We start from the raw sequence: 15,135 nt of genomic DNA on the forward strand, positions 1-15,135 counted from the left end.
CAAAACAAAGACAGCCCTAGGACAAGCCTCGTGCCAGTCTAAGCGCGAAGCCATTGTGCACTTTTGGTTCGCCACTCAGTTTCAGCTGGCATAAACATCATCTCCGGTTCGCTCACTTCTCGTTGCGCCCAAACGCTCTACACTCAGTGTCTTACATAGGAATATAGAGAAGTGAGCGATACTCGGCGATGATCTGCCTGTTTAAACATTCTGCACGACCGCGAACAGTCAACGGTGACGTCACTTGCTCATGCGGTCGTTGATAAGAGTATTGCCCTGTGTAAAAGGGGCATAAGACATCTATACAGTGTGCAGCTAGAGCACCCTTGGCTGCTAGGACCGGCTGAGCGCACACGCCTAGACCCAACCGCAGACATCAGAGCGAAGCGAATTACATACAGGTACAGGAATCTTCAATTTCAGGCCCAGGAGTCAGCGCAAGGTCATGAAAAGCACATTAATTACAGCAGAATTTCTAAGGGTAAATTTCTAATTCCACCTGCCGAGGCTCTATATCAGCAGAGTAATTACGGAGGGGCCCACAATTAGTGATCTCTGTTATTCCGTTAAGCTACTCTTGCTATAGTAATTATCTTTCCTTCAAACCGCCGCATTCATTTTCAAGAAAGAACATGCAGATCAGCAGAACAGAGCTGTTTTTATGTGCCGCAGTCATAGTTTTTAATTTACATAGATTTAATGATATTGTGATGATGGAGGAGATGATTAGCAAATTGTGGCTGCTCAAAGGGGCTGTGCCAAAGCAGAAAAACATGGCTGCCCTCTTATAGAAAAGTGGCACACCTGTCCGTAGGTTATGTCTAGCATTGCAGTCCAGCTCTATTGAAATGAATGGTGCGGTTCTGCAATACCCCACACAACCTGTAGACGGATGTGATGCTTTTTTTTTTGGAAGGAAGTAACCATGTTTTTAAGAATTCTGGATCTCTTTTAGCCCCTCAATGGTAGACCCATTTTAGACCCCGATGACCAATCAATTTTTTCAGGTTTTTTTTGTCCAAAGTCGGCCATGAAATTTACCGCGGATTGAAAATAGCCCTCGAAATTCAACTCTGAGACTAGTCCAGCAACTTGGTGCATCACAAAGGACATGTCGGCGAGTGCTGAAATCTCTGAATCGGTAACCATACGAGGGCAAGAACTAAAAGAGCTTGACAAAGCCAAAACACGTACATTACTGTATGTGGTTGACTGCTAGAGGAGTTTTGGATTTAGTGCAGTACTTTGATGGACAAAGTGTGGTTTAGTTAATCAGGTCACGTGAATTTACAGAATACGAGGCACTGCTCTACTGAAATTCCCCACCTGACTCATGAACCACCATTGAACGGCTAGAAGAAAGGCATTTGGTGCACAGTGTCAGGAATAGTGGGCTCCATTTTTTACACTAAAATGAAGCAAACAGAAGTTTTGGACTTACCTGAAGGGGTGCCCCCCCCCCCTGTGTTGCTCCCCCGTCGTACCCGGTTACGACAAGAATCTTCTTTTCTTCTTGTCGGGTCGCAGCAGCTCTCGTCGGCGCGGGAACGAGCCTCTTCTCATCCGCGCATGCGCATTTCTTCTCTCTGCAGCCGGGACCGATATCAATCTCCTTGTGTGAGGGGGGGGGGAGGGGGGAGGATGGAAGAGCGATGAGCAGGAACTGAGCTCCCGCCCCCTCTCCGCCCCTCTGCACTATTTGCAATGAGGAGAGGCGGGATGGGGCGGGGCTAATTCTCGGAAATTAGCCCCGCCCGCGCCCCACCTTCTTTCATTGCAAATAGTGCAGAGGGGCGGAGAGGGGGCGGGAGCTCAGTTCCTGCTCCTCGCTCTTCCATCCTCCCCCCCCCTGCACACAAGGAGATCGTATATCGGTCCTGGCTGCAGAGAGAAGAACTGCGCAGACGCGGATGAGAAGAGGCTCGTTCCCGCGCCGACGAGAGCTGCTGCGGCCCGACAAGAAGAAAAGAAGATTCTTGTCGCAACCGGGGACGACGGAGGAGCAACACGGGGGGGGGGGGGGGGCACCCCTTCAGGTAAGTCCAAAACTTCTGTTTGCTTCATTTTCCATGCACAATGTATATTACAAAGTGCATGGAAATGGGCAAACAGAAGTAATGACATGCAATGTTTCTGGCCGGACAACCCCTTTAAACGAGCGTGCTCGCTCATCTCTAATGGTAATCTAAATTAGGCCAAAAGTATTTTTAAAAACTGCTTAACTTTTAGTTCATTCAAAACTAAAAAAAAAGTACCAGTTATAGTCAGAAGGTTTTGGAGCGTGACCCATTTAATCGACTACAGACTATAACGAATGACTTACTTGGACATCTCAGCAATTTCAGTAAGATGAATCTGCTTCCTGTCAGCCATCTCTGAAGGAAATAGGGTCATCATAAGATCTTGCAGAACAGCAGTGATCGGATAAGACCCCACCTTCAGGAACTGCAAAAGAAAAGACCGTAAAATCTTTAACTAATGGTATAGTGCAGGTCACAGCATAAAAAGAACATTGAAGTGAATATCCACCTCTTTTAAGCACTGCTTGCATAGAGGGCAGTAAGGCTGATGGTCCAAGCAACGTTCCAAGCATTCCCTACAGAAGGTGTGTCCACAGGGGGTGGTGACCGGCTCCAAAAACATCCTGCAAACACACAGTTAAATGGTAAAACATTATTAATAAAGTTTTTCAAAATGTATCTTTTCTGGACTAAAAGTTTGAAAGAGAAGGCGAACGGTCCAGCTGCCTACACAGCAAAAAACCTTTCCTGCAAGGGTTTTAGTGATGCCAGCCCCCATCTTGCTCTCTTGCGCCACATATTCTACCATCACTTTTACATGTGTAGCGCAACATTTTAAAGAAAAGGATTATTTAGGGACTTTTACTATTGATAACCCATCCTCAGGATAGGTCATCAACAGTTGATCGTCGGGGAGCCGTTACCACTCTGGATTCTCGCCGATCAACTGATCGCCCAGCCTGCTGTCAGTGAGGTGGGCTGGACGTCATCAGTGGTCAGGGCCGGAAGTGTAACAACTGGCTTTACTCCCATTGAAATCAACTGGAGTGCTGCCTGACTACAATAAGGAGACAGAAGTGTAATAGAAGGCATCGCTCCCATTGATATCAATGGAAGCAAGGTCAGCTATTACACCTTCAGCTCTGACCATCGATGAGAATATTCAACCCGCTGTACTGACAGCGGGCCGGACGATCAGCTGATCGATGGGGATCCAGGGCGGCGAAATCCACCTGTCAACCTGGCTAGTCATTGAAAGACAAACAACTGCCTGGATAATTAATCAACCAGCGACTATTTTTAGGTTAGCTGAAACAAAGAGACTAGTGACAAGTGAACAAACTGCTGGTGGCTGTGTGTACGCAAAACTACTGTCAGTTACATTCGCTTAACGGAGCGATTATTTGGGCGATAGTTGATCCGTGTAAAACCACACTTACTTCTTGGTTACTTTTTAGCTCAGTTCTGTTAGGAGAAAGCAGTTGTCGGTGACTATGATTTATAGCTTTAGTGTCTAATTTGAAATAGTCTGAGACACACCTCGTTTCATCATTGGTTCAGGCTGCCTCCCTTGCAGTGGGGGGGGCGTGTCCCAGACTACTCCAGATGAAACACTGTAGCTAAATCATAGTTACAGATCATAGCACGGTTCTAATGGAACTGAGTTAAAAACAAGGCAAGAGGTAAGATCTGAAGAAAAATATATAACAGGTTATTGTCCCTTGTAGGTACCGACTGTACTTCTCAACCTTGAGCTTCTGAGTGGCGGATCCCTTTAACCCCATAAGGACGTGGCCTATTTCGTCCATAAGGACGCACAAATTCATTTGGGGGGGGGGGGGGGGGTTTCTCCACTTTTTAAAAGCCATAACCTTATTTTTCCATAAACACGGCTACTTAAGGGCCTGTTTTTTGTAGTTTTTATTGTTACCATTTTGGGGTACATATAATGTATTGTAAAACTTTTAGTAACTTTTTGGAAGGCAGGGAGAAACATCAATTCTACCATTTTTTTTTGTTTTTTTACATCATTAATCATGCAGGAAAAGTGACATGATAACTTTTTTCTGCGGGCTGGTACGATTACCACGATATCAAAATTACCTTTTTTTAGGTTTTTCCTCTTTTACACAATAAAAACCCATTTTGGAATTGTATTTTAATTTTTTGAATGCAAAAATTAGATGCATCCAAGCCCCAGAGCTCTGTGAAGGCTTGTTTTTTGCGAGACAAGCTGTAGTTTTTATTGGTACCATTTTGGGGTCCACAAAGCTTTTTTGATCACTTTTATTGCGTTTTTTTGGGAGGCAAAATGAACAAAATAAGCTTTTTGCCTCTGTTTTTTAGGGTTTCTTTTGCTGAGCAGGATAAATAGTGTGTTCAATTTGTTGTACAGGCCCTTATGGATACAAGGATACCAAATATATGGGGGGGGGTCAACTTTTTTTAATGCAAAAATGGTAAAGTGCACAAAAAAGGTTTTCTTCTGTATCTGTGGGGGACTTGAACCATAAAAGCTATGATCACTACAATAGTGCATTACACTACTTCTGTACAGCAATGCTATAAATCGCTTAAAATAGTGATCGCAGGCCACGACAAGCTCCCATCCGCAATTATATCCCGAAGGGCCGATGACATCACATAGGGAGTGCGCTCCCTCTGTGAACCCTTTATATGCCACGATGTACACTGACCATGGCATGAAGAGGGTTAATAGCGGGCATCGATGGATGAGAATAGCGATCCCTGCTGCTGTAGTATGAATGCTGATTATCAGTCACAGCTGGCGCCTGCTGCAGGATGACGTGGACTCACTTCGGAGCACCTGCCATCCACAGGGTGTAAGTTTACGTCCTGTTGTGTTAATTGTCCCCCCCAGCCATGATGTAAGCTTACGTTCTCTGGCATTAAGGGGTTAATGAAGGTACCTATTAATTATTTTAAATAAAGCCTAAGGAGTATCCCATGGATCTGTACGTTAGAATAGAGGCACAGCATTCATACAGATGTAGCAAACGTTAAAGTGAACCCCTCATCACATTTTTAGTGCTTGTATGGACACTAACTTTTTGCACAGCGTGCCTTCATCTAATAGCCTATGTATGCATCAATTAATCATGTAATATACTTGCATTATTCCGTTTTTTTTTAGTTTTGTCACCGAAAATTGAGTTTGAAGTGATTGCCACTAGCAACTTTGCAATCCTGTTTCTCTAGTAACAGGGACATGGGGACACTGCTAGTTACTACATGCAACAGAGAGGAGGGCTTTCAGATTCTCACTTGCCGCAGTTTGGGCGATGCAGCATGGGAATTATGGGAAGTCCCCCGCAGTACAGTACTGGCAGAATGGCTGCTGCTGACACCCCATCACCTGTATGTGGATTGCAAACAGCAGAAAAATAGAAAAACCTATATGGAAAACTAAATTGATAGAGCTGAGTGCAAAAAAATAGCAGAGCAGCAGTCAATGATGACCGGGGCTGTTTTTGAAATTTTTTCTTAAATTCAGGTATGCTTTAGGCCCAATGTCCACGGGTGGATTCGATTTGCGGATCTTTTGGTCTGGAAAATAGAAGAAAAAAAAAAACGCAGCAGGCTTCATTTCACTGCGGATCCTGCACAGATGGCTTCCATTGAAGTTAATGGAAGGCGTCCAATACACAGCCCGACCGCAGGCTGCGGATTCCGTGAGAAAGCAGGGGTTAAAAATAAAATAAAAAACTCAACAGCTGATGTGCGCCGGACGCTGTTTCCGCACATCCGCAGTGGAGAAAAGAGAATACCCGCAGAAGACCCGGACAGATAAGTAGAAGTCCCGCAGTATCCTCGGCCACGGGCAGGGTCGGATACCGCTGCAGGGTCCCACATGCGGAAACCGATCCACCCGCGGACATGAAGCCTTAACCTTTTCCAATCCACTGTCTAACATCTGAAGACATTCTGATTGAAGCCTGTACAGCTCCGATGTGGCAAGACGTCCGGTAGGGTATTCTTATTGTATATTACTGGCTGCTCTGTTGTAGTGGCCTCCCCAGCATGTCATACAGCAGTACTGGCTCTAGCCAGCAGATGGCGCCATTGTATAACGGCAGAAAGAGAAAGACCCGTAGGAAACCCTAAATCCAAAATTGGATTGCAAAGGGTTAAAGAAATTTAATATCCGTGCATGCTGGAGTCATCAGGTATGTGCTGAAGCATCACAGAGTCAGGGTGACATTAGTTCTTATGGAGCTCGTTCCTCTTTGACTGGCATCTCCTTGGGCATTTGACGTCAGTACTAGCTACGCCAAAAATCGCACCCAGCTACGAATCCGTGACTGCAAGGATTATGCCCCATAACTCCAGATATGCGATTACCATGTAGCATATCTACATGTAAATCCAATTTATCACATTTAATAAGGCCATGTTAGAAATGCTATTTCCAAGTGAAAAGGCAGCATGCCATCAGTATAAGGCTAGTAATGGGATTATGGGTTCCTTTTTTAAATGTACCTGACTTTTCAGAATAGGATGCTAGGTACTGTATATGTACATGAGGAATAACACTGTGCGTGGCCATTATAGGACTAGTATTATGCATTTATCACTATTTCCCCTCTCTGTAGGCTGCATCTCCAGCTTTCATCTCGCTTTGGGATGGGTGAAGATTGCTGTTCTCAGGTCTTCTATACAAAGCACATGAAGAAAGCAGAAGACCCTGTTCTCTAACTTTCTGTAACACACGCAGACGTAACAGCAGCATGTAAGACTTTATACAGCAATTATGAGCAGCAACATAGATAACTCACCAGTCAGCTATAGGCACGAGAAAGAGAAAGAGAGACAGAAAGACACAGACCCCTGGTGGCCAGCATTTAAGTGATTTTTCGGGAAAAAAAATCATTTTAGGTAAACAAAGGGAGTTGCACTTTTGCTATCTATCACATAAGCACAAGTTGTTTGCAAAGTCAGTGATCATTTAAGTTAGCATTTTAAGCTTTCCCCACTATGATTCAGAAAACCACCACTTCATGTTTTCAATGGCATTTGAGGGGTTAAATGTAAATTTAAAGTTTGCTGCATCATTGCATGTAAAGGGCCACTCTGACAAAAACCAAATTGTTCCATGCCTGCCCCCTCACCTGATAACCTGTCACACTCTTTTGGTCTCCTCTGTGTATTCCTGATACTGTGCATTCCTGCACTGCAGTTCCCTGTCTGATGCAGCATCTTGATGGTAAGTTTTTTGATTTCCACATTAATACCATGATGCATCAACCCATCATCAGTTAAGGCTATACAATTTTTCTCTGAAGGGAAAACAGTTTAATTTTATCATTACCTTCTGTATTCACCTAAATAAGCTGCAAACCATAAGTATACTGTCAGGAGGATAAGCTGTGATCTCCTCTATTATACCTGTGTGACAGGAGCTGCGTAATCATTATCAGTAACTGTGGCAGGAATGCCCATATGCCCCTCAACACAGTTGCTGTGGTAGATCCACGTAACAGCATTACACAAACTGAGATATGGACTAGAAAATGTATCTAGAACCACTTAGCAAATCTGAGTTGGTCAGGATTGAGATCCCATGACCATCTGAGGAAAGAGAGGCAAGGAATTGCAGACAGAAAGAACTTATCAAGGTAACACTAGCTGACATATATACACTGGGGAATAGCTACTTAATTAATTTAGTTTAAAAAAAAAAACACTGTCCCTTTAAAAATGTTTTTATGGAAAACCAATATTCCAGTCTCATGATGAAAGATTTAAGAAAGTTTATTTAGAATACGTACAAAGTATCTTAAAGAGAGAAATGAGAAATAAAAAGGATAAGAATACCTGATTATGGAGATTCTTGCCAAGATGTAGTAATAGAATCTGTCCCTTACGCTGTGCTAGAGGCTAACTGCCAACAAAAAACACTTTACATATTGACTGGCCCATTACTGACCTGTCATTGAGGAGTTAGTATAATTAACACATTCTTAGTCATATTGGGTTGCTTTGGTTGGAGTTAGACAGTGACTTTTTGTGAGACAGACAAAATCTTGAAATCATATGAAGAAACCACTTCTCCACGGTCTAGTACAAGATGCATTCAAGGTATAGGAGCAGACAGAAACATGGGACACATTTTAGAAGACATGGACATTTTCCGGGATGAGCGAGACAGATGGTAGCATCATCCAGTGCACAGAACCCACATGGCACTGGCTGAAGGCAGAAGCATTTTCAATACTTCTAATGGTTACATTCACGTTCTCCGAATAGCGTGTTATCATCCCCTTCTTCACTTGTATGAAATAGGACACCCATCGACATTAATCGTCACTTGGGTTAGGACATGTGGTGAAGGTTTCATGGACCTAAAAAATGTGCACTGGTGGATTTGACAGTTCAAAGAAGGCCGAACGTCATGCCTCGGGTAAGCACCGGACGGTCGGACACCATGATTGCACAAGTTGAGCAAGTGGTTATGGAGGACCGCCCATTGATTGTAGAAGAGATTGCCTGTCAAGTCAGCATTTCGGTAGGATCTGGCCACACCATCCTGCGTAAAGACCTGAAGATACGGAACGTTTCCTCCAGTTGGGTGCAGCTACTGTTGACCGAAAATCACAAGGCTGGTGTTGGAAATACTTCAGGCAATCTTGACAAGTGATGAATGGTGCCTTCATTCCAACAACTGTCACAACGGATGAGATGTCGCTTTTCAATCCTGAAACCAAATTACAGTAGGAAGCACAGGCACTCGCCTCTACTAAAGAAATTCTGGGTTACCATCAATGCTGAAAAAAATGATGGTGGCCATGTTTAGGCATTACGATGACGGCTGCAACCTATGAAGACGTTTGGACGTAGAACTTCCTTCCTGCATTACAAGAAAGATGTCAGGAAAAGGCTACACATGGGGTCTTCCATCAAGACAACGCTTCTGCTCGATGGGCAGCCCTTATTCAGGGGTTTCTTCAAGGCAACAACTGGTTCCTCATTCTCCCTACTCACCAGACCTAGCACCTAGCGATTTTTGGCTTTTTCCAAAGGACACTCAAGTCCCATAGTTTTCCAGCTGTGCCATCAATGATTTTCCAGTGGGCAAAACAGACCTCTCAAGAAGCGTTTGCAATAGCCATGCCATCAGGGAGGGGCGGCTGAAAAATATGTATGCCAACAGGGTGAATATATTGAGAAATGGCAATACTCTCAGCTTTTCCAGGCCAACTAGTTTTTAAGAAAAAAAACTTAGGAGACCCTAGAACTTGAATGCATCTTATAATAAGCATGTGATGAGCCCTCAATGGAGAGGACCATCTGCAGTACAAATGAGTATAAGAGAGATTGGGGTGGACACATTCTAGTAGTTTCATAGTTTTGCTCATTTTAGGTAAATAAGGTTTTTAGAAACATAACTTCAAGCTCTGATCCCCATAATGGAAAGAAGTCTTCTGCATGTCAAATATAATGTATTAAGTTCTTATAAACTAATGGAATCTTTATATGGCTCTGTGATAAACATATTATTTGTTCGCGACCCTTTAGCATATCTCTGACTAGAGATGAGTGAGTATACTCGCTAAGGCACATTACTCGAGCGAGTAGTGCCTTAGCCGAATATCTCCCCGCTCGTCTCTAAAGATTCGGGGGCCGGCGGGGAGCGACAGGGGAGAGCGGGGAGATCTCCCTCTCTCCCGCCTGCTCCCCCCCGCTCCCTGCCGCAACTCACCTGTCACCGGCGCCGGCCCCCGAATCTTTAGAGACGAGTGGGGAGATACTCGGCTAAGGCACTACTCGCTCGAGTAATGTGCCTTAGCGAGTATACTCGCTCATCTCGATCTCTGACATCTAGTGCACATTGTACCCCTATGTACTCATGGCTCCTGCCAAAGGAGATAGACAGCTCTCCGGTGCATTAGCAGACGTTGGGTCCATGAGAAATATGAGCAATCTGTTTCACTCTACAAGGACGCGTCTCTGCGGTTTTGGCTTTTTGCATGGATTCCGGTTGCAACGATGAAACTCCTTTCTGCATACAGTTTCCAGGGAAACTTGCCAGCCTCTCCAAATCCCACTAAATGTGTCTCTAAATAGACTGAAGGACTGTCATGCTGCTCTGTAGAGACGGCAGAGAACATCGTGTAAAAATGATGGTTTGGAACTTGACGATATTAACCCTAGAAATGCTGCACACAGCAGAATCAACTCATTTATTTGTCAGTATTTCTATAGAACTATCATTTTCTGCAGCGCTGTACAAAACCGTAAATCGCTCACCCAAGCCCTTGTTCCAATATGGCTGGATCAAGATCTAATCTGTATGGACAACCTGACTGTACCCAACCAGGAGATAAATGATGCCCAAATGGTATGGCATCTGTCTGTCCTCCTCTCCTGATAGTAAAATCACAAATGTTTGATACATCCAACCAAGCACGTCTATACGGAAATTGGGAGGGGATATCGAAAATGTATGGACCGTTTTAGGGCCATTTCCATAGAACAGCTATTTAACCGATTAGTACACGCAAGTTTTTGGAATGTGGGGAAAAATTGGAGTAGTCAGAGGAAAGCCAAGGAAAACACAGAGATGTGACTCCCTGATGTATATGTACAGTATACTGAATGGCAATTTTATTAGAAACCCTATCTAGTAGCACATTGAACATCCTTTGGTCTTAAGAACCGTGGCAATTCGCCACGATGCCCATTCTCAGTTATCAGAGGACCCAGAGTGTGCCAAGAAAACATTCCTCCCGTCATTACTCCACCTCCAGCTGCCTGAAATATTGACAGCTAATAGGAAGGGTTCATCGATTCATGCTGCTTGTAGCAAATTCTGACCTTCCCATCAGCACAGTGCAACAGAAATCTGGATTAATTTGGCAAGGCAATGTTTTGTCACTGCTCAGTGATAACATTTTTGCTCTTTTGCCCACTGGAGTCTCACCTTTCACATAGTATGTAAGGCTGAAAAAAAGACATATGTCCATCCACTTCATCCTATTACCCCCCAACGTTGATCCAGAGAAAGTAAAGAAAAAAAACAAAACCCCAATGAGGTGGAAGCCAATTTTCCCCATTTAAGGGGAAAAAAATTCCTTCCCAACTCCAATCTGGCAAGCGGAATAATCCCTGGATCACCGACCCTTCTGAAGTTATTAGCGATTATAACATATAATACTGTTTCGCTCGAGAAAGGCGGCCAGGCCGCTCTTGTACGCTTTTAACGAATTCGCCATCACCAAAGAGATATTCCATAGTATCACTGCTCTTACAGTAAAGAACCCATTTCTTACAGTCACAGTCCTGGGTATAAATAGATGGTGAGAGAGATCCCTGATATAGTTATGCATAGTTATTAGGTCGCCCCTCCGCCTTCTTTTTTCTAAACGAAATAAGCCCAATTTGATGACCTCTCTGGGTATTGTAGTCCGCCCATTCCATTTACTACTTTAGTTGCCCGTCTTGGTACCTGCTCAAGCTCTGATATGTCCTTCTTTCATACCGGTGTGAAACTGTACACGACATTCCATCTTTTGTTGGCACAGCAACTAGTTGTCTGCTGTCCTAGCCCATCTGTGATAAGGAACAATGAATTGTGCATCTGGACAATTTAGTTGGAGCATCAGCATTGTATCCAGCTGCAATTTGCTTGACTGTGCACCACCTGTTTATCAGAATAATTCTTGGCATCCTCCTCTGACCCCTTTCTTCATAGATCCAAAAGGATGGCAGTGAAATCCTAGCCCCGGCTAGTCCAGCACCGTTGACCAGGCCTCTTTAGAAGTTACTCAGATCACTGGATTTGCCCATCTAGTGTGGATTCATATTGAAACCGCTTCACAGAAAATGCACTCATTTGTTTATGTGCTGCTGTGACTCCAGGGTCACAGGTCTAATTTCCCTACAGGGAGACATCAATCGTGAAAGGGTTGGTGTCTAATAAAGTGGATATTCAGTGTATGTACAGTACTATGGTTTAGTCACGTAGTATAGAAAGAGAGAAGGATTGACACGTTTTTTGCATAGGTGTTACAGATAACAAGTGTGTACCCACTGGACCAACCAACCGGTTTGGCTTTGGGATACTCCCGGTGTGTCTGGCAGCTGACCCTTGGTGGTCAGATGGGAAATCTACCCCTTTGCTAGTAAGGGAGTTGGAGGTACCCTTGCCTATAAGCAGGGTAAGCGTCCTGATAAGAACGGCCCCGCTGTCTTTCTTTCGGGCCTGACTATCCCTAACGTGACACAGGAGAGAAGTATGGAACTGACAGCAGACATACGTATAAAGATATGATTATGGACAGGAGATATATGCTGAATGACAGAGACAGGATCACACCAGGATAACATGCAAAGTCAGGGAGCAGCAAACATACAAGATATAGATTAGACAGAAAGTCAGAGATAGGAAGGCAATGCTGAAAGACAGAGCCAAAACAGGGAAGAAGCAAGAGAAACATATACAGAAGTACAGGAACAAGCAGATAGAAGCCAGAGACAGGTGACCTAGGAATGCTGAGTGTCAGGAACAGACACACAACAATACTCAGGCAAAGAAGGGCATCAGCCCAGTTTAAATAAGAGAGAAATGCCCGTTAACCCTGCAGCTGGGCAGAAAGCCAGAGAGCTGGTTAACTCTTTCAGTGCTGGTAGAAAACAGACCTGTCTATACACACAGGAGGAGCCGAGTGACGCTCGCACCTACAGCAAGAGGGCGGCAGACACGGGTAGCAGACCTAACAATAAGTAATACATTTGAGCTACTAAAACTCTTATTTTCCTTTTATTAAACTCACATGCAGATCAGATTATATGCGCAGGATTATATGTCTTAGTTATTTTAGTTATTTTATTGCTGCACTCTATAGGGATAAAAAAGATTATTTGGTATTTTGCACAAAATACACTTTTACATTTAATTTCATTTTGTTATTTTAAGTTTCTTTGTAACCCACCGAATACACAGTGAACATTCTACATCGGAGAGGCTTAAGACGTCCTTCAGTCCTGGATCAGGTGGGAGGTGAGCCTTGTGATTCTCATCTTCCTGAGAGTCTGCAAAACATGACATTTTCGATATTTATCAGCGGTCTATAATTTGCAGAGCTCTACCTGCAACAATAACTTACAATAGCAAAAAAGAAAAATACTAAATATCTGGTCTCGGCAATGTAAGACCCTTCTACACGCCAGAAAACAAACATGAGGACATTTGCCACTGAAAAATAACTGGATATATAAAGATTTTGAGTTGTCTTCAAGGGCAAATTCCCATTTTCAATGTCATTTGAATTAAATGCGCATTACAACGAGTGCCATGGATGAAGGGGAAAATGTAAAGGGGTTGTACCACAATTACAAGTTATCCCTATCCACAGCATAGGAGAGAACTTTCTGTTTTGTGAGGGTCTCACCACTGAGACCCCTGTCAATCTTGAGGAGGGAGGTCTGGTTCCTGCTCTCCTGTCACTGTGGTCACTTCTTCCTCCACAGTGATATCACTATGAATGGAGCGCAGGCCGAGCATTTGCGGTCAGCGATCCATTCATTTCAATGGGGCTGGTGGAAATACCCGAGTGGCCCTTTCCTTGGGTATCTCCACAATCCCGTGAACCCAATGAAAGAGAATGGAGAGCCAGTGCCCTTGCGCAACCAGCGCTCTATTTAGTCCCCCCTCAAGGCAGTAACACCGCAGCGAGACCCCCACCGATCAGCAAGTTATCTCCTAGCCTATGGATATGCTAAAACTTGAAATTATGGTACAACCCCTTTAATTTTGTGTGGGTAGCTTTGTGGCCATCAATGTTATGGGTACACAGTGACTAGCTGCAATATGGAGGCACTGTAACTGACTATGGAAGTCCTGTGACTGCAATGCAGGCACTGTGGATATGACTTTTATGTGGACACCATGGCTGGATGGGATAAGGCAGCACCTGTACTAAATCTCTAAGGGCTCATGTCCACGGGGAAAATAGGATTTAGGATCCGCAGCGGATTTCCTGCATGCGGATCCGCACCCCATAGGGATGCATTGACCACCCGCGGGTACATAAATACCCGCGGATCGTCAATAAAAGTGATTTTAAAAAAAATGGAGCATGAAAAAATCTGGACCATGCTCCATTTTCATGCGGGTCTCCCGCGGGGACGGCTCCCGCGGGCTTCTATTGAAGCCTATGGAAGCCGTCCGGATCCGCGGGAGACCTAAAATAGGAATTTAAAGCATTTACTCACCCGCAGCGGACCGCGAAGCTCTTCTCTTCCTCACGGCCGCATCTCCCTTGCTTCGGCTCGGCGGATGTGCCCGGCGCATGCGCGCGGCACGTCGACGACGTGCCGCCGGCGTCAGGAATTCATCCGCCGGCCGAAAATGAAGATCCGGCCGTGAGGAAGAGCAGAGCTTCGTCGCCCGCGCCGGATAGGTAAATTCTTTTAAATTGCTATTTTCAGCGCTCATGTCCGCGGGGCAGGAGGGACCCGCTGCAGATTCTACATGGAGAATCTGCAGCGGATCTGATTTTCCCCGTGGACATGAGGCCTTAGAAGTTACTAAAAGTTTGGTTCTGACAAGCACTTGACCAAGCTGATTGTTTTAAACTGGGTTTATCGTGTTGCCATGTTTATCCATGTGAAAATAAATTACATGTATGAAATAGTGCAAATTCTACATTGCCCACTAGAGGTCAGCACAACAGACTACATAAAAACTAGTGTTAAAAAGTCTCATTTTACAGCCTACAGTAAAACTAAATATTATTTCATTAACACTAAATTAAAGGGTTGTCTCATCAAAGGCAATGGTGGGTCACAGCATATGACAACCTTTGACCACTGTGACTTCTGTCAATTACTAGAATGACGTAGTAGCGACATTAGGAAAGCAGCATGTCGCTTTGTCTCCTGCTTAGGCACAAGTAATTAACTATAATGGTCAACTATGCAGTAGCCTCAGGAAAAAGCCAAAAAAAGGAAGTAAGACAGGATTGGTGGGGGCTCCATTAACTCATAGTATACTACATGCAATATTAACTGCATGCAGTGTATCACATAATACACTGTAAATCTCCAAACATTTGGTTTTTGATCCAGTTTTTCGGATATTGCAATAGTGGCA

General features: G+C 44.2%; 1 protein-coding gene across 3 annotated transcripts in view; it reads right to left on the bottom strand.

Annotated features, from left to right (window-relative positions):
- LOC136611149 (LON peptidase N-terminal domain and RING finger protein 1-like) overlaps positions 1-15,135 on the bottom strand; it is an 81,524-nt gene that overhangs the window by 34,942 nt on the left and 31,447 nt on the right. For all 3 annotated transcript variants that reach the window (XM_066590444.1, XM_066590443.1, XM_066590442.1), the window contains exons 6-8: positions 12,974-13,073; positions 2,530-2,644; positions 2,324-2,445 (exon numbers count right to left, since the gene is read on the bottom strand). In XM_066590444.1, the coding sequence (XP_066446541.1) occupies positions 2,324-2,445; positions 2,530-2,644; positions 12,974-13,073 (337 nt within the window). The remainder of the gene's footprint in view (positions 1-2,323; positions 2,446-2,529; positions 2,645-12,973; positions 13,074-15,135) is intronic.

Source organism: Eleutherodactylus coqui, chromosome 2 (genome assembly GCF_035609145.1).
Source record: "Eleutherodactylus coqui strain aEleCoq1 chromosome 2, aEleCoq1.hap1, whole genome shotgun sequence".
Lineage (NCBI taxonomy): Eukaryota > Metazoa > Chordata > Amphibia > Anura > Eleutherodactylidae > Eleutherodactylus > Eleutherodactylus coqui.